This window comes from Thunnus albacares, chromosome 16, assembly GCF_914725855.1.
Source record: "Thunnus albacares chromosome 16, fThuAlb1.1, whole genome shotgun sequence".
NCBI classification, from domain to species: Eukaryota; Metazoa; Chordata; class Actinopteri; order Scombriformes; family Scombridae; genus Thunnus; species Thunnus albacares.
The window spans coordinates 766,014-786,707 of record NC_058121.1 but is presented as its reverse complement, the minus strand read 5'-3'; the positions used below and the strand labels follow the sequence as shown (position 1 = coordinate 786,707).

The window sequence follows — 20,694 nt, the reverse complement described above, 5'->3', positions numbered from 1 at the left end:
TATGTAAACTCACCATGACCTCCTTTTGGTGACCATAGGTGGTAGCACAATTCTGTCATAGCTAGGCACAATGAGGATGAGAGCTGAATACATTATTAGTAAGAGGTATCAGCAGGTGGAGTCAGAGTGACTTTCAATAATGACCAATCACATTAGGTCCTCTCATCAAAAAAAAGTTCAAAAAAGTTCATCTCCTCGAAGCACCAAGAAGTCCCAAACCACAAATACACAAGACTCACAGGCCACCTCATTAGGTACACCTGTGCAGTCTAATGCAATCCAATACATACAACAACTCTGCCATAAATTCTACTTTTATGAAGCTTATACATTTTCACTTTTTGTTGACATTGTCAGAAAGGTGATAATTCTACTTTATGTTTATTATTGAGGTTGTTGTGTGTGGTGGTGGTGTACTGGGGTACATTATATTGAGTAGTGTTCCTAATATTTTGTGCACTTCATTAACATACATGAGGGGGGCAAAATATTAGGAACACTATTGTCGTCATTGTTGTTGTTGTTATGCTTTTCTGTGTTTCTCTCTTCCCTCTCCCTCTCCCTTCTTCTTTCTCTCTCAACCCAACCGGTCAAGGCAGATGGCCGCCCACCAAGAGCCTGGTTTTGCTTCTTCCCATTAAAGGGAAGTTTTTCCTTGCCACTGTCACCAAGCTCTTGCCCATGGGGGAATGTTGGGTCTCTGTAAATTAAAGAGTACAGTCTAGACCTGCTCTATGTGAAAAGTGCCCTGAGATAACTTAACTATGTAAATAAAATTGAACTGAACTGAATTGAATTGAACTGCTCCAACTGAAGAAAGCAATCCAAATCCTGAGCCATTACCAACACCAGCCCCAGCAAATAAGTTGGCAAAGAAAGCTGCTGCTTCTACCTTTGAAAAATGGAAAATAGACTGGTTTGGTGTTGAAGAGGTGAATAAGATGACTCCTCTTCTGTAAGGCATGCAGGGCTCACCCACCCAAACACAGCCTTGGACAGCAAAAACGTAATCACAACTTTGTGAAAGGAAGTGAACAGGTCAAAAATTATTCAGCTAATTGTCACCAGGCAAGCAAACATAATCGATTTGCTCATGGTAAGTAACATTAATGCTAATGCTAGAGAATTTGGTTTGGCGCTTTAGCTGACATGAGCGTTAATAAGTTGGCTAACTAACGTTAATGTTAATGCCTACATGCGGTTCTTGCTGACTGGTGGCGTCAACAGTGCCATTTTACACTGGCTGTTTTATACTCTCTCTCATATTCAGATGGGTGACAAATTAAAGGAAAAACTGGTACAGGCCTGAACGCTTGACCCCTACAGTGAGGGGATCTGGTGGCTCTGTTATGCTTTGGGGGGCTTTTGCTTGCATGGTTTGGGTCCACTTTTCCCCTTAGAAGGAAGGGTCACTGCAAATCAATACAAAGTTGTTCTGAGTCATCACCTTTATCCTATAATGAAATATTTCTATCCTGATGGGAGTGGTCTCTTCCAGGATGACAATGCCCCAATTCATAGGGCAGGAGGGGTCACTGAATGGTTTGATGAGTATGAAAATGATGTGAATCATATGCTATGGCCTTCGCAGTCACCAGATCTCAACCCAATTGAACACCTATGGGAGATTTTGGACTGATGTGTTAGTCCACCACCACCATCAAAACACCAAATGAGAGAATATCTTTTTGAAGAATGGTGTTCATCCCTCCAGAAGAGTTCCAAAGACTTGTAGAATCAATGCCAAGGCTAAGGAATGCCATTCTTCAAAAAGATGGACTCTGGACTTAGTTTTTTCACACGGTCTAACTAGTGATAATGTTTGCCTGGTGGATTTCTTTGTCAGCAATCATGAGTGTGTTCTTTTTAATGTTTCTTGTAATTTGGATCTGCTGCCCCTTAAACATATGTCTCATAGGCACATATTTAACCAGAGCACAGCTGAAAACCTCACAGCTTTATTTGACCCTGATGTGCTATCAAACTGTAATGATGTGGAGACCTTGGTCCTCTGTATTGGATATAGTGGCTCCTTTTAAATCTAGACAAATCTCCTCTGTCAAATCCTCACTATGGATTAATGAGTCAATCTGCAGTTTTAGGTGAAAATGTAGGAAGACAGAGCGCTCATGGAAAGCCACCAAACTAGAGGTCCATTTGAATCCATTTGAATGAAATGATGACTATAGACACTATTGTCTCTCCTACCACTCCACAAGTGCCTGTCTTCTCTAACACTGATTGCAATAACCTTCTTAAATGTTTTGTGGACAAAGTCAGTGATATCAGAGTAAATATCCCCCCATCATCAAACCATCATACCATTGGTGTTTCCTGCTCTTCAATCCTGAACTCCTTTTTTCCTGTTTCCTTAGAGGACATCACTAAATTGTTGCATAAAATTAAGCCTTCATCTGCCCCCCTTGACATTCTTCCCTTATCCTTGTTTTTAAATGTTTTTTTTTTTTTTTTTGTTCAATTGGCTCCGCTATTGTAGCCATGATCAATAGCTCCCTTTCAACTGGCTCTGTCCCTTAAACATGCTATAGTTCAGCCTTTGCTGAAAAAAAAAATTACCTCACCCTCCCAATGAATTATAGGCCTATATCTAAGCAGTTGTGTCCAAACTGCTGGAAAAAGCTGTTGCCAAACAGCTTATAACTGTTATCATAAACTGCATGCAACAGAAACAGCTCTACTTAAGGTCACCAACGACATTTGGACAGATTATTAGCCGTTATAGCAGCATCTCTTATCATTTCTATGCCAACGATATTCAGTTGTATTGTCCTTTTGAACCTGATGAGAGCAACCAATTATCAATTTTAAATGAATTGCCTTCAGTTAAATGTAAATAAGACAGAAGCTCTTATAATTGCTCCTGAAAATTTTATTCCAAACATCAAGCAGTATATGGGGTCATTGAGTCTTTGATAATTATGTCAGCCAGCTTCTGCGCTCATGCTTTTTCCAATGAGGAACATTGCTAAATAAAGATCTGTGGTGACCAAGGTTGAGATGGAGATGATTATTCAGGCTTTTATTTCTTCTCGTTTAGATTATTGTAACACTCTTTTTACCTGTTTAAATCAAACTTCTTTGAATTGTCTCCAAACTGTCCAAAATGCAGCTGCTCAGCTTTTAACTAGAAATAACAAGAGATGACATATCATGCCAATTTTATGCTCTCTGCACTGGCTTCCAATTAGATTTCACATCTATTTTAAAATACTGCAAACTGTTTGAGCTTTGCATGGTCAAGCACCCCAGTATATTGTAGACCTCCTCCTCTCTTATACGCCTAATCACACTCTTAGATCTTCTGAACAAAAATGACTGGCTGTCCCTCAAACCCACTATAAAACCCGAGGTGAGCGTGCTTTTCAAGCTGCTGCACCCAATCTATGGAATGCTCTACCCTTATCTTTGCAATCCCTAGACTCCTGTGACATCTTTATGAAACAGCTGAAACATTTTTATTCAGACAGGCCAACCAAAAGCCTGTCTGAATAAAAATGGTTATAAATAGCTGCTCCACTTTATTTATGGCTTTTTATTGGTTTATTTCCTCGTCTGTGTTTCAAACTTCTGTACTTGTTTATGTGTCCCTGTCCTCATTGGTTTGTTGTTGCTGTGATTTTAACTTGTCTGCCCTGCGCTGTTTGTTGTCATTGCTATTTTTAATATTACCTTTAATAGTGTATCATTTAATGTAAAGCACTTTGTGATTTTGTGTCTGTGAAAGGTGCTATACAAATAAACTTTTACTCAATTTACTTACTTACTTAACGTGTAACTCTACAGCTTTTGGGCATCATTAAATGAACTCGTCCTTCTCCTCTTTTCTTCAAATACACACAGTGAAATACACACACAAATATGTCTCATCACAGTCTCGCCTCACCTGTACTGATGCTCTGTCAGCATTCGATATTCTCTTGTTCAGCAGTCTCATGTTGTTGCTCTGTGATGAAGCTGCTCTATTTTTTTTTTCAGTTCACCTATGGCTCATCTTTTTAAAAAACACAGTTCAAAGCTTTGGGATTCCTCTGTTGCCTTTACACTTCAAATGCTTTGCACAGTATGTCACATGTAAACATAGGTTTACATGTTTAAATTTCCAGTGCTTCTAAGTTTACCCTTAAACTGATTCAGTGCCTTCCTATATAGATTCCTCCATTCCTCATATTTTTGCATACCCATAGAGAGGATGTCAGTGTGGATCTGCTGTGGCAGAAAGGTTTAAAAGGCCTCTCCTCACTCAAGGCTTTTTATCAAAAATGCAGAGAGGTGACATGACATGCCAACATAAAATGTCTTCCACTAGGAGTGACAATTGAATTCTGACTGTTCTGATAGTTTGACTGGAGCTGACCTCAATATGGTATCTTTGTCCACATAAGGGTTCAGAAAAAGCACACTTGCTGGTAAATATGACCTCTGCTCACAAAATAAAGGGATTAGCAGTACCTCAGAATATTCTAGTCATAATGATTATTCGACTGATCGTTCAAAAGAAAATGAATCTGCAGATATTGTGCTCATCAATTAACTGTTTCAGTCATTTTTCAAGAAAAAAACATTTTGTGGTTCCAGCTTATCAAATGTGATGATTAGCTGTTTTTCTTTACCATATATGACATTAAATTCATTTAAATTGTTAGTCAGACAAAACAAGCAAAGTGAAGACATCACGTTAGTTACGTATTGTAATTCTGAGTATAGGCGTAGCTGTTGGGTTCATCCCCACATGCATGCACAGATGTGAAGATTTTCTTTCGCGCCACTTACACTTTACAGTTGCCCCTCTCAAGTCCTCATCTATGGTATTTAATACTGTCAAGGCCCATAAAGGTTAATACCTAATGCCGGTGGAGCAGGGGGGGCCTGGATCTTAGAGGACTACACCTATTCTCATAGAATCTGGAGTTAGGTAACTAAAGTTCCATTTCATATAGGCTTCATCTTATAAAAGCTGTTGCTGTGGGAAAAGCTGATGTAGTCAATGGCCCATTGTGACACCAAGGCCAACAAGCAGATAACATACACCAGTTTACAACCCAATATGTGTGAAGACAGTATAAGGCAGGGAGATACGGGCTGTGTCATAGTCATTAACCATGTCAGGCCCTGTGTGGAAAAACAGAATGAAAATTACGCTCCCTTCACACAACATACCTGCCACTGCAGGAGAGTGGGACGTTAATTGCACACCGTAATGGCTGTCATACATTTAAAACTGAGTGAGCAAGGGAGGACTCAGATACATCACGTAGATAGAAACGGATGAAGGGGCATGGAGAGGCCCGACATGCCGCTACACAGTCGTCTGCCACTGTCATCCCTCTGAGGAGGGCTGTGGATGAGGATACAGCTCTCGTGGAGTGAGCACAGATGCCCTGCGGAGCATCACACAGCCAGTGAGACAGACGCTGTTTTGACAGGGGCATACCCTGTGAATGTCCTTTGTAGTGGATGAACACTTGTTGCATCTGTCTGATGTTAGTCATGCACAGAACATAATGAGACAAAGTGCACAGCAGACAGAGTTGGTGAGACACCTCCCCTTCACTGTTGTGAGGCGGGGGGGGGAAAGGCCTCCAGAGAGATAACCCTTGAGATGTTGTTTATGCTCTTATGTGTAAAAGAGGGATTTGGCTGTAAAGTAGTCACACTCTCGTCTTCCCTGATAGTAAGACAAGACAGCGAGACTGATAACACACATATGTCACTCACTCTCTTAGCCGAAGTCAGGGCTAAGAGGAGCACTGAGATTTTGTCTATTGACTCGGATGGGGGTTTCCCCATAGCTCACAGCACTATGTGTACATCCCACTGAGGTGCCAAAGAGCTCATAACAGCTCTCTATCATCTGACTCCTTTCAGAAAATGCTTAATCAAAGGATGTGCAAACACAGATCTCTCTCCAAAGCCATCTACCAGTGTCTGGAGATAGGTCAGCATGAGGGGCAGAGGACACAACGTGGGATCTGAGCCTCTCTCCATGCACCAGCGTTGAAAAGCGGACCTGAAAAGCGGCTGTAGTAGCCCCCTGGATAGTGCATACCACTGCAGGCGGCAGGCAGTCCTCACCTTTCGAGAAGCTCTGGTTCAGGGCCTAAGCCCACAGCCATTGCCTAACACCAGGAGGTGAAGGATCATACTGTGCAGCTATGACAGTGGATCTCTGCACCATGGGAGCTGCCACAGCCTCCCCACCAGCAGTTTTACCATGACTGGGAAACATGACGCGCTTGTACGTTCTGTGGCCACCAGAATGAATGCTGGATTCAGGGGAACCAGGAGAAAATGCGTTAAGAGAAGCTCTGGGCCAGGGCCGGTGAGAGAAGGCATCCAGTCCCAGTAGAGGGTCATCTCTTTGGAGGACCACAAGGGGCACGGAAATAGTAATAAAGCATTTCATTAATTAATAACTAATTGTACAACTAAAAAGAGGAATTATAAAAAGAATTTACAAATGAAATAATTATCCATCAATAAATTGTACAAATTAAAAAGGGATTTACAAAAACAACTTTAAAATAGTCAATAAAAACATCATTTAAAAATACATTAATGAATTCCTAAATAAAAAAATTAATTTCATAATCTATTTGAAAATGTAGTTTTTAAAAAATAAATAAATAAATGAACTCGTAAACTGAATTAAGAATACAGCCTTTAATCAGGCATTTAAAGGGGCAATTCCTTTTTCCATTTGCATTTCCCCACTGCTTTTCCTTTTCATATTACCTATTGGATTTGCTGAGTCATTTAACCTCTGCATTTAACCTTTCCATGACACTTTAGGTCCCTGCTGTGCTGAAACAATGCAAATCAATCTCCCCCAGAAGCCCCCCCTCCTGTAAGCAGCTCCTGGTTTTCAAAATAAAAGCTCTGTTGAGTCTCAGGCTGTCACACTATGTTGGTGGTTTGAGTGTTTGTAATGATACTCAGGTTTTATTCTTACAAATGTAGGCTGGCTATGTTGTATATATGTAGATAACATATGTCTAATTGATAATTACCGCCAATCACCAACTTGTACTCTGAAACAGAGCAGAGAGGTTAGCTAGCTAACATTGGCTCTCCTGAATCTGCCTGTTCGTCTCAGTAACTTACAGAACAAACACTGACATGATGTCAAATACCAGCATCATAACTCTCTGGAAGGCCACGGAGAGTTTGTGCTGTGAAGTGCTGGGAACAACAAGTGCAAATCTACAAGCTGTGGCCAAGACAAAACACACCGTTACCTCAGTAAAGGTGAGTTAGCCCAGCTGTTAGCATTGCCCCTCTGTAAGTTCACGTTACTCAGCTAACTTTGATTATCTGGCTGAAGTCACGCTATCATGAGACATTTGTCAACAGTTTAAAGCATGAACTCGTTTCAAGATTGTGCACTGAGGTATTATGAAACTGAAGCAGATTATGTTTAATTTTTGTAGTCACCACAGTGGTAGTCTGTGGAGTTATATGATCAACTCAGAGTTAGTGTATTGTCATGTGTGTGTTTTCATTTGTTCTTTTATATCATGAACACTTTTTCTTGTTACACTTGTTTGTCCCTTGCCTCAGCTCATGCATCCCTGTTTAGTCATTGCTCGATAACAACGGTCTTCAATATGCATGTTGCTGCTTTTCTGTACACCACCTGAAGTCCTGCTGAGGTTCACATCCTGTGGCAGAGTGTCTGACAGAAAGTGGGCTTCACAACAAAACACAGCGTCATCCAGGAGGCTTGTATGGACTGGGACAGCATGTTCTACTTTGAGTCTCGAGTTCATGCTTATTAAACTGTTGACAAACATCTCATGATAGGGTGACTTCAGTTAGATATCAGAGTTAGCTGAGTAATGTGAAGGTACACAGGGGCAATGCTAACAGCTGGGCTAACTCGCCTTTACTGAGGTAACGATGCATGTTATCCCAACAGCAGCTTGTAGATTTGCACTAGTTGCTCCCAGCACTTGGCAAACTCTCCGTGGCCTTCCAGAGAGTTATGATGCCAGTATCTGACATCATGGTAGTGTTTCTTCTGTAAGTTACTGAGACGAACCAGCAAATTCAGGAAAGCTAGCGTTAGCTAGCTAACATCTCCACTCCATTTCAGATTACGAGTTGGTGATTGGCACTAATCATTATAGACATATGTTATTTACGTACATACAACATAGCCAGCCTACATTTGTAATGCTGTGTTCACACCAAAAGTAAAGCAAGTTTTTGTGTTACTCGCGCAAGTTTGAACGCAGGAACATTTGTTTTTATTCACACAAGTTTGGCCGCGGGATCATTTGTGCTTATTCGCCCCAAACAGCCAGCGAGCAATGGCAGGCACAACTAGTCCCCACCTGGACAATGGGAGCCAGCCAGTGATGTTACTGAAGCTCAGCCTGCCTACAAGCTCAGTCTTCCTGATAACAACAGTCATACCGACACTTATCTGTAAACACTGAGATATACATTATCAACTCTTCTCTGTTCGTTCTGCTGTGATAAACTGAATTAATCTGACACACAAAACTCCCCCCAAAAGTCTATTTATTTACTACATTTCCCAGACTACTACAACTACAGACCTTACAGCGGTATGAACCCAAAATATACTTGGATGCTTTGCTATGCTTTAATTGCAATAAATGAATCAAAAAGATGCCAAAATAATTACATCATGATGCAGATTTGTAAAAAGTCTGAATTCAGGCTTGCTGGTGGTTCCTACAGTCTTTAAAAGTAGAATGGGAGGCAGAGCCTTCAGCTATCAGGCTCCTCTCCTGTGGAACCATCTTCCAGATTCGGTCCGGGGGGGCAGGCCCTCTCTACATTTAAGAGTAGGCTTAAAACTTTCCTTTTTGATAAAGCTTATAGTTAGGGCCGGCCAGGCTCACCTTGGATCAGCCCTTAGTTATGCTGCTATAGGCCTAGACTGCCGGGGAACTTCCCATGATGCACTGAGCTCCTGCATTCATGTACCATTAATGCATGCTACTAGGCTTCTTCCCCGGAGTTTCCCCGGAGCCTTTGCGGTCCTTTGCAGTCCTGTTGGTGTCCTTCCCCGGCTATGGCCGCAGATGGCCGCCCACCAAGAGCCGGGTTCTGCTTGAGGTTTCTACGTGATAAAGGGGTGTATTTCCTTACTGCTGTCGCCAAGTGCTGCTCATGGGGGAATTGCTGTGTCTCTGTAAATTAAAGAGTACGGTCTCGACCTGCTCTATGTGAAAAGTGCCCTGAGATGACTTTTGTTGTGATTTGGCGCTAAATAAATAAAAATTGATTGATTGATTGATTGATTGATTGATTGATAGATGCAAAATTTTTGCTCAAGCTGAATATTTTCAACTCATGCGTATACGCAAAAGAGGAAAATATCACGTTATTCGCACTACAAATTTTGCATATTCATGCCATTCGCGTCATGTTATTCGCATCATTCGTGTCATCCGCGGTCTTTACATTGGCTTGAATCTCATCACCCTAAAAATTCGCTTCACATTTGGTGTGAACACAACATTAGAATAAATCACTACAAACACTCAAACCACCGACATACCGTGACAGCCTGTATTGATTAGACTCAACAAAGCTTATATTTTGAAGGCCAAGAGCCACTGACTGGAGGGGGGGCTTCCAGGGGAGACTGATTTGCATTGTTTCAGCAGCACAGGGACCTAAAGTGTTATGAAAAGGCTAAAAGGAGAGGTTAAATGACTCAGCAAATGCAATAGCTAATAGGAATAGGAAAAGCAGTGGGGAAATGGAAATGCAAATAGAAATGGGAAAGGGAAATGCCCTTTTAAATGCCTGATTAAAAGGTGTATTCATAATTCATTGTTATTGTTCACTGTTAATTCATACAATTCATTTGTAAATTCTTTTTATAATTCCTCTTTTCAATTGTACAAATAGTGATAAATTATGAAATGCTTAATTACTATTTACATGACCTTTGTGGTCCTCCATAAATCTCGTGCATTCATGGAGAACCACGGTGTGCATTGCACATTCTCGTGAAGCGAACAGATCCACCTCCGCCTTTCCGAATTTGTAGCACAACATCTAAACAAGGACTCCACTCATTGTGGGAGGGACCCCAGCAAGACATCAAGTCTTGACAAAGAGCAGGTGTTTGTGAGACCACAGCAGGACGCTCCTGGCTATTTCCAGCAGCCGAGCTGAGCATAAGCTGTGCTGGTGGTTGATGTACACTGCTGCCATCATGTTGTCTGTTCTCACTAAAATATGTCTGCTTATCAGTAGCTGAGCAAAGTATTTTACACTTTCAGGACCGTGGACAGCTCCAGACAGTGTATGTGGAGAGACAGAGGCTTCTTCCACCTCCCTCCAGCAACTTGAAATTTGCACATCCCTCCCCAGCCAGAGAGAGATGCATCCCTGTAGACTGATATGTGTGACATAGTTCTCCTGAGGGGAACCCCCGCTGACAGAACATGGAGGGTTTTCCAGTACACCAGGTCTGATTGAGTGAGGGAGGAATAGTCAGCATGTGTCTTTTGTGCGGCATTGGGTCAAGATGCAGGGGGCTGAACCATCTCTGAATTTTCCTCATGTGGGGGAGTCCCAAGGAGACAACCACATGACTTGCAGACATCATGCCCAGCAGATAGCGCCATCACCAGTTTGTGAGGTGCAATGGTGACAGTAGAGAGTTTAGTGCTTCCAGCCTGGCTGGGGACAGCTTTGCTCTCATGGTGGCAGAGTCCATGTGCACACCCAGATAATTATTAACTGCGTGGGAAACGGGGAGCTCTTCTGCCAATTTGTGGCAAAACCCACTGTTGACAGGTGTTGGACGAGTGCCACTGTGTGGAGTGCAGCTCACTCCTGGCAGGGGGCCATAATGATCAGGTCGTCCAGGTAAAACAGCACCCTGCAGCACAGGGCAATTTTCCGTGCCTAGGAATGATTGGCACGTGAAAATAAGTATCTCTCAGGTAAATGGATGTGAACCAATCACCAGGATGCACATACTCCAGCGAATGTCTGATGGTCTGCATGTAAAATGGTCGTTTCATTATGCAACAGTTGAATAGAAATAGGTCCAAAATTGGCCTTTCTCCTGTCTTCTTTGGTATAAGAAAATGGTGGGAATAAAACCCCTCGTTCTCCTCACCTGGAAGAACCCTGGAAATAGCTTTTCTAGAAGCTCTGCCAACTCTGACGTCAAGGCCATTATCTCCATCTGAGATGACATGACCATTTCCACCACACTAGGAAATGGGGGGAGGACTGGCGAACTGAAATGTGTAGCCCTTTGTGATTAGCCTTGACATCCATGCGTTCATAGCATGCTGAGCTGTGCTCTGAAAGTGGTCACGCGCATGTCTTACCCCCTTTTCACCAACTGGAACCTGGTGCTGGACTGGTGCCGGTTTGCAGTTGATTCAACTACTGAATCTTCTAAGAACCAGCTTGCTTTTCCATGGGCTAGTAAGCCAAGTCAAGTTATTTACCTAATTTATGCACTCATTTCTTTTCAGCTCAGCGTGAGAGTCTCCACTGCTTTTTGCTGTCATTTATGGTTGTGCTATTTCTTTCCTCTGCTCTGTGTTTGACCATGGGTGGGGCTCAGCCCCTCCGGCTCCACACACAGAGCAAATCAGAGGAGAGACAGACAGCGACAACTACACTTGTCACAATACTGCAAGTGCAATAAAAGCTATGCAAGTAAAAAGCCAGTAAGAGTAATTTATTAATGTAATCCACACAAAAGATGGATGTGATGCAGTCACATGACTGTGACTGATGGCCGTCTTGGGCAGCTCCTCACATCTCCGAAAACGTAGTCAGCAAATTTCCAAACAGGTGTTATTTGGATAAACTGACCACATTAGGAATCTAAATGGTTAATTTATTGCCTGAAAAAAATATTAAAACTTAATGAAGTAACATATTAACAGCTTTTAGCCTGGCTCAAAATCTCCGCCACAATGGTGGATATTTGGTTTTGGTTGGTCACGATAATCTTGGTTTTAACTTCTAGACCAGTAAAAAGTTGGTGCCACTCTGAAACCAGTATCTTGGCTGAGAGCTGGTTCTTTGGCTGTCGAAAAGCGAAGAACTGGTTAGAGATTAGGCACTGGCTCCAAACCGGCCTTCGAACTGCCTTGGTCAAAAAGGTGTATCAGTGGAGGGTCTGTTGACATAGTTACCAACCAGTGCAAAGCCCTCTCCGCTGCTGTGTGAACTGAGTGCTTGTTCACCAGAGCCCAACGGCTGGCTCTGGCCTTGGTGCTGAAAATGCATGACAGAGTCAGCATTCAGCTCCGTGTGTTCAAACCTTGAGTCTGAACAGGTGGGAGGTGGGTGTTAATTGTTTATGGTCAGCAATGCACATTCGAGATGGGGATTCATCCCTACTCGTGAAAATGTGAGGAGGTGTCTGGACTGCCCCTGCTGCACTGTGTGTGTGTGTGTGTGGCAGCAAGCCTCTGTGTGTAGGGAACATGTATCTGAGTGGAAAAAGCCGGAAAATGCTCAGAGGGGGCAAAAGCGGACTGACTGAGAGGAAACTGCTCTTTAGAGGAAAGTGGGTGGCCCTGAAAAGGGCCGTTGTATTTCCTTTGCTCAGCTGGATTGGGACATCCATTCCCCATGTCCCATCATTGCCACTGACCCTGGTGTTTGTGAGGCGACTCAACAGGCAGGTTAGGCCAAGAAGACGCTGGCCAGTGGCTCTTGCCGGGATGGCACAGAGCTTGTTGGGCTGCAGGTGCCCAAGGAGGACATTGCAGGAGAGGAGGAGGAAGTGGCATCAGAGCAGGTGCATGCTGAGGTGCAGCAGCAGCAGTGGCTATGAGGTGCAGATTTGCTCTAGAAGGTGTGTCTCCTTACCCTTTCCTCTGCCTTAGCTGCTTCGTGCAGATCAGCCATGGCGCTCTGGAGGAGTGGCCCAAACAACCCACCGGGGTATATAAGAGCATCCAGCAGCTCCTGTCTCACCTGAGAGGGAAGCTGAGACATGTGGAGCCAGATGTTACGCTGCATTGTCATCTGCCACGCCATGATCCTGTACGAGGCCACCGTTGGATTTGTGGTGAGAGTCAAGACAGCCGTCATAGCCTTTCCAATGTCCATGGCTAGCTCTGGGGAAAGAGCCCAAGGCTTAGTGGCCATGGTGGAGACAGCAAAGGACAGCAGCAAGATTTTGTTTTGTGCTGCAGCCACCTGAGCAGCACATTGGTGCAAGTGGTCAGTGGAGCAAACATAAACCTCGTCCTGAGGAGACAGCAACGTTGGCGTCGACTTGTGTCTGCTGAAAAAAGTTGCCTCAGGAAACAGGATGGTAGCTAGGCTTTGCTTCAGTGGCAGGATGGCAGGAACCCCCTCCTCAATATCCCTGTGGACTCCGGCGAAACGCTTGTAGCAGGACAGCGGCGTTCTCAGTTTTCTGGGGTCAGAAAACGCTGCCTCCATGAAGACCTGGAGCTCCGTGAAGCAAGGCCACAGCGGGAAACTCGCAGATGAAGAGGTCTAGCTCTGCCTCCGGTGACCAATCCTCCTGGTCAGCCCAGCTGCCGTCATATACCACAGATGAGGACGTGAGAAGGACAACTGTACAATGTACAGTGGCTCAAAAGAAAATCGTCATGACTACGCGGATGAACCAAACACCAACAGCTCTTAGAGGACGAAGCCTATACGAAATAAAACTGTTGGCTCTGAGAAACTGTGAATGCCATTTTTTCACCATTTCTTTGCATTTCATTGACTAAACAGTTAAGAAATAATTGACAGATTAATTGATAATGAAAATAATCGTTACTTGCAGCCTTTGTACATTCAGTAACAGTTTCTTCCCTTAACAGATGTGGACTCTTAACATGGACACGGACCAAACTAACAATCTGTGCAGTACCTGAGGCGTGTCAGTCTCAGCTGTTCCTGAAGGTGGCGCTCTTCATCGCTCGGCCAGCAGGCCTTCGTTTCTTCGAAGTCCGGCACTTCTTGATGATGAAAGCGCACGGGGTCCCAGCCAGTCATGATGTCGAAGGTGATGACACAGCCTAGCGAGTGTGACACGATGGACACCTTCCCGTTTTTCTCAAAGTCTGGATTCCGCGAGCAGAAGAGCGAGTACAGACGGTTCAGCTCCAGAGTCAGACCCCTGTTAATCTACACACACACACACACAAACACACAGTGTGCATATATGCTTAGGATATACTGTATACACAGTATATAATTAATATATATCAATTTTAATTTTGTGTTAATGTATACATATTAATATTATTGTGTACTTATTATTGTGTAACACACATTATTTTGTCAATAAGATTTGAAAATATTTGGTCATGTTTAACGCTTTAGAGTCTCAATAAATATTCTGTTATTTCACAGACTGGCAGTGGATCATAATTAAATTAAATTGTGTCTGACAGGAGTTAATACACAGTCATGGGACTAACTACCAGCAGGGTGACAGAGATACAAACCGCAGCAACACAGATGTGAGGAGACAGAACAAGGCTGAACTTAAGGCTGGATGTGTATGTTAAAAAAAAAAAATCTATATCATAGTCTCACCTCGTCTCTGTACAGAGGACTGGTGTAGTACATGATGTCCATGGCGCTGCTGTTCAACATGTCTCTGAGACCTCGCACTTTGTCTGGAGTGATGGAGTCCACCGTGTCTGCAAGAACACATGAATACATCAAACACAGCTGTTGGATATTGGATTTATGTTCCAGTGAAAAGCATTGATTCTGATCTGCTATTAAACACATACAGTATGTTAATGTTTTACACTGATAATAGGCAGATGTTGAATGTCAATAGCTGCAAACTGTTCATCTGTCCAACAGTTTGGTCCAGTATGAGCTATGTCCTGAAAACTGCTGGCCATGAAATTTGGAATCCACAGTCACAGTCCTCAGAGGATGGGTCCTAATGACTGTGATGACCCTCGGATATTACATCAAGCACCTCTGTTCTGTTTCCTTGACCAACCCCCTTTGTCTATGACAATTTATCACAAAAACACTAATTGCCAGATTTCAGTGAAATTAGCTGAAAATCAGCGTTTTAGTTAACCTCTAACTCTTTCCAGTTGGAAAATTCACAAGCCAAAATGGCCACTTTGTACCAAGCGGCAACCTCCAGGGCTGAAAAATGAAGCCAATGCAGAAGTGCCAAAAAAGCCGCCGACTTTGAGCTTCAAAATCGCTCTTCAGAAACCAATGGGTGACATCATGGTGGCTACGTCCATATTTTTTATAGTCTATGCTTTGTACCCACACATCTTATAATCTAACCAGTAGCCCTTTTCATGTTTATGACCCTATGACCTTTTCTCTAGTCCCACGTCAACATTTTTAGTCCCACAATTGGAAAAGACTTTAAAGTTTCTTTTACATTCTCACCAATACTTCTGTATTGAACACTGGAAGGTTAACTAGCGGGATTAATAACATGGTCAAATGTTTATCAATTTTCTAGCTTCCATTTCATCAAAAGAAATATTGTATGTTGTATATTGTATGTTTCCTGGCATCAATTACATTGTGGGCATAAACCTTAATGTTTATGTGCCACATGGTCACCGTGGTTACGATGGCATTTGGTCTTTACCTGTCCCCGCCTTTAGCCATATTCCCATTTCCCCAGGCCTCTGCATTTCCATTCCCTGCCATTCTCCACCTGTCCACAAAATGCCCCCGGACATGCTCTCCTGATTCGCACACCCACCGGCTCACCTATCCCCCATTCTGCCTAATCACTCGTATATATACCTGTCCAGATTGTTCACTCTTTACCAGTTAGTTGGGTTGTCATGTGGTACACTTGCATTCCAGCCACCTGTAGCCTACCTGATCCTGATTTTGTTCTCGTTATCCTGTACCTGTTTCCTGTTCCCTTGTTTCTGGTTATCCATTTGTATTCTGCTACCTGTGGTTTTTGGAAACATCATCAAGAGGTATGGCATAAATTTCCATACTTATGCTGATGACACACAGCTTTACATTGCTGTGTCTCCTGATGACTCAGAGCCAATAGATGTCCTTTTTAGCTGTATCTTAGATATCAAGTTATGGATGGCAGATAATTTTCTACAGCTCAATCAGGACAAAACTGATGTATTGGATATTGGTACAGAAGCTAAGAGAGACAAACTCAATGTGAAACTGCAAGCACTGGCATTACACCCCGGTCGTCAACAAGTAAAAAACCTAGGAGTTATCTTTGATTCAGATCTTCGTTTTTAGCCTCACATTAGAAACATAACTAAGAATGCATTTTATCATCTTAATAACATTGCCAGAGTGCGACCATTTCTTCCTCAAGCCAATACAAAGGGACTAATGCATGCCTTTATTACATGCAGGGCTGACTATTGTAATGCTCTACTATCTGGTCTCCCTAAAAAGAATATAGCTCAATTACAATTCAACTTCAAAACTCTGCTGCACATGTGTTGACCAGGACCAGAAAGACAGTACACATTACACCAATTTTAAAGTTTCTGCACTGGCTACCTGTTTGCTTCAGAATTGATCCTTTTATTGGATTATAAAGCTCTTAATGGTCTTGGGCTTACCTATTTATCAGATTTTAGCCTATGAACCCTCTAGAACCCTCAGGTCTTCTGGTAGTGGCCTTTTGATTATCCCTTAAGTCATAACAAAAACCCACAGTTAGGCATCCTTTCATTCCTATGGTCCTTGTCTCTGGAACAGCCTTCCTGAAGACCTGAGGGTAGCAGAGAATGTTAATATTTTTAAAAGCAAACTTTAACTTTATTTATTTATTTGTCTATTTATTTGTGTATTTTAGTCTGTTTTACTTCTTGGTATATCATTTTATTTTATTTTTTACTTTCTGGATTGTTTTCTAATACCCTACCTTTTGTTTCTGGTTTTACTTACTTCAATATATCTCCTCTCTTTTAGTATTTTATCATTTTATCTTGTGCTCTTAACCATTCATTTACTTTTTATCTACTGTGTGGAGTTTTTATTTATTTATTTTTGCTATTTTTAGTTTTTATCGATTTCTAATCCTGCCTGAGATTTATAATAGCGTTTCCTCAGTTCCTGTTTTTATTGAGTGCTGTTATTATTGATGCATTATTAATTACAAAGCCATTTATCTCTTTGTGTGTGGATGGGGAGGGTCCTGTTTTATCGTGTGAAGCATGATAAAACAAAAGCACTTTGTGTTATATTTGTTTGTATGGAAAGTGCTTTACAAATAAAGTCAGATTGATTGATTGATTGATTGATTGATTGATTGATTGATTGATTGATTGATTGATTTACCTATTATCTGTTTTTGACCTGCCTGCCTGCCTTGCCCTCTGGACCTGCTGCCTGCTTAGACTTCCGTTTTTGGATTTTAGATTATTAAAGCACCTTTCATTTAACTATCCTGCCTTGGTGTCTGTGTTTGGGTCCTCCTCCTGTTTGCCTAATACTCACAACTGTGACAAATACTGAATTAATCTCAGTTACAATCTCTCTGTTTTAAAAGGTGGACAGGTGGATCAGTACAGAATAATGTCATTATTACACACAGTCTTAAGGTGGAACACATAATGCCATTACAGTTTTCCTGCAAAAGGACAGCTTTTGTTTTGGATGGCTGTGATAAGTGGTGAAGCATACCTCCATCCAGAGCGAGTTTTGACCTCCACTCTACAGGAAGGAACTCTACATGCTCTGTGGTGCGATCAGAGAAGTGTTTCTCCTCCATCTTTCTGGCAGCATCTCTCATCCTGCACACCAGCCGAGACAAAACGATTATTCTCCAGAATGATTCTGATTCAATTCGATCTTTTGTGCTACCGCTGCTACCAATGAACAGCTACAGTTAACTCACATGCTGGTGTTCCTGATAATGCGGCCTTGGTCCATCTTCTGGCCGATGCCGTGCACCACAAACACAATGTGGGTAGTTTCAGGTGGGGTGTCTTCAGGTGCTGCCTCCTCCACGTAACCCCGATGGAGACGGGTCCCACTGCTGGAGGCTGGGGACACAAGAGGACACATCACTAATTGAGGTGATGTGTTCCACAGCAGTGTCTCTGAAGTCACTGATGACTGATCTAAATTTCCTCCATTTAACAAAGCTGCTCAAGATTTATTAAAGGGTCAGTTCACCCAAAGTACAAAACAACATGTAGATAGTTTTGGTTTTATTGGTCCAGGTTTGGAGGTATCTGTCTCAGAGATTTCTGCCTCCACCACAACACAATGGAGGGGAATGAAATTCAGTTTGTACTGCTCACAGTGGTGATGCATGACATCTGAAAAATTTACCAACGGCGTCTCTCTCCAGAAAGTACCTGTGTCCCAGTTTCATCCTACATACTTACTTCACACAGTATGTGCTGTATACTCATTTTTATGGTCTACTGTTTTATCAGTTGGTGAACAAGCGATCAGCATACTACATGCCCCGATAATCTGGAACTCTTTTTAGAGAAAATAGAGAGTTTAGAAGCTAGTTTAGTTTAATATATTGTGTTGAGTTTAACAGCAGTTGTTACAGATTTTTAACTGTCACTGTTGATTTCAAGAGGAATTCTAAAAACCTAAAAAAATAAAGATTACTTGAAACTACTGATATTACTGGAAACTTTATTGTTCATTTTTGTTGATTTTCATACTTGTGGACAAACTGCACTTTTTCCCATGTTGACCTGACCTGCTGTACACTGACTAGCATTTAACTGGAAGTGATTATTTGGTTCTTTACCAATTGAACACTGCAATTATTAGGAAATGAAAGTGTTACCAGTAGTTCTCATCCAAGTCAACAGCACTTTTAGGAACTTCTCATCGATGTTGGCTCACGTGTATTAATTCATTATTAATTAACAGTTCCAACACAGACGAGAAGTCCTAAAAGTGTCATGGAAGAAATCATAGCAGTTACTGAGCTTGCATGCCAACACATCCATCTCCATGACAACTAAACCAACTCACACCGCTGATAAACATATGATACAGTTCAAAGCACAGGATGAAATTGGTAGGTGGACAATGAGCTGGGATTGTGTTGTCAAATGTTGTTAATATTCTTCATAAGGGCTATTTCTTTGGTAGAAAGTAGTTCCAATGAAGACTGTTCACAGAGCAGTTCACAGAGCACCACAAATTACTTTTTTTGTAATTTGGGTGAGTTTTTCAGCTCAGAATCTGTAACTAGTCCAGTTTGGCTAGCAGTATGGCCATTGAGTACATTAAAAATAGCAATAAACAACCATATTTTAATCCAATATTTTATAAATTGCCAGATAATTTATCTAATTTTTGACCTTGACCAGTCAGATGTTGTTTGTTCTTCTGACCATACCATACTTCTTTATCTTATTTGTCTACAGTGCTCTTACAGTGTAGTCCTTTGGTGACCCTTGACTTTGTGTCTCAGTCCCATTGTACAATATGTCAGCATGGTTCACCAGGTCAAAGTCTCTGTAGATTTTCTCAGGGAACTGATTGGCTGAGCAAGACTCCCCATGATCCAATCTTTTCTCTTGTGTACACTTCCGTACATTTATCCATGTACCTTTAGAGAAGCCCAGTTTCTGAGTGACGGTGCGTGCAATCTTGGAGGTCGTGGCATCGCTGTACAGGTACACCTCGTCCACACTGTGCCAGTCCACGTGACTCCGGCTCAGCTTCAGACTGTGGATGGCTGGGAGAGAGAGTCACACATTAATTAACGAGTGACACACTTTATCCAGCTTAATTAAATCATCATTCCCTGTGAGTATGAGTAGAGTGTGTGTGTGAAACATGTGAAACAAAAGTCTGACTGTACACACACTCAGTGCCTCCTCTTCTCTCAGGTGAGCTTCCTATTTGTTCAGCTTGAGTCAGCTAAAATAGCATCACCTGACCTGTGTTGTGGCCTTGTTCTGAATGGCAGAGTTACACACACATCCCTTTCACAAGCACCTGCAGCCTTTCCCTGCCTTTCTCTTTACTTCTGTTTTTACCTGTCAATCTAATCTCTATAACACACTCACACACTCTACACACACTTTTGATCTTCTTTGTCCGTCACACACAAATATACTGTACACATATGCATCTTTCTAGGTCTACTTTCTTTCTTTCACACCCTGTCTTACATTCCTTAATGTCTTACATTCCTTAATGTCCTTGCTGTCCACTGTGGTGGTCACCGCCTCCATCTCGTAGGTGTCCCTCATCTGTTGCCCCCGGAAACGGGCGAGGTGCTCCAGCTCGATGAGGTCGCTCTCGTCCTCCTCCAGAGGAAGCCATGTTCCATCAATGAACCACTGACCCCTCATCACAGGAATACGGTCTTGCTCTGAGGGACAGCACATGATGTTTGCCACGCTATTTGAAGGGTTGTGCAGCCTTTGTTTGTCTAATTTATGTGTCTTTCTGGTACAAAATCAAAAGTTCAACCTCCCTCTTTCATTGAGCATTTTTAAGCATAAATAGATGTAATCTGATGGAGAGGCCACATTGGATGTACTCTATACAGTATAACAACATTATAGCAGCTGTGTGTGAAAAAAAGAAGAAAAGGAAAGATATTTGTGTGTATACCAGAAACACATTTCCTCTATGTAAATAAACAAACATTTGGGAAGATAAAAACTGTACATGAAATAATGCATTTATCATGGTCAGCTGTAAGTGCAGAGGTAGCAATAATTGTTGCAATAGTAGTGTTTAGGAGCGTAATTACAA

General features: G+C 42.2%; 1 protein-coding gene across 1 annotated transcript in view; it reads right to left on the bottom strand.

Annotated features, from left to right (window-relative positions):
* Positions 1-20,694, bottom strand: part of ddhd1b (DDHD domain containing 1b) — a 30,850-nt gene that overhangs the window by 7,643 nt on the left and 2,513 nt on the right. The window contains exons 2-7 of the mRNA XM_044377316.1: positions 20,120-20,305; positions 19,535-19,663; positions 17,843-17,990; positions 17,629-17,738; positions 14,551-14,657; positions 13,880-14,136 (exon numbers count right to left, since the gene is read on the bottom strand). Coding sequence (XP_044233251.1) covers positions 13,880-14,136; positions 14,551-14,657; positions 17,629-17,738; positions 17,843-17,990; positions 19,535-19,663; positions 20,120-20,305 — 937 coding nt within the window. The remainder of the gene's footprint in view (positions 1-13,879; positions 14,137-14,550; positions 14,658-17,628; positions 17,739-17,842; positions 17,991-19,534; positions 19,664-20,119; positions 20,306-20,694) is intronic.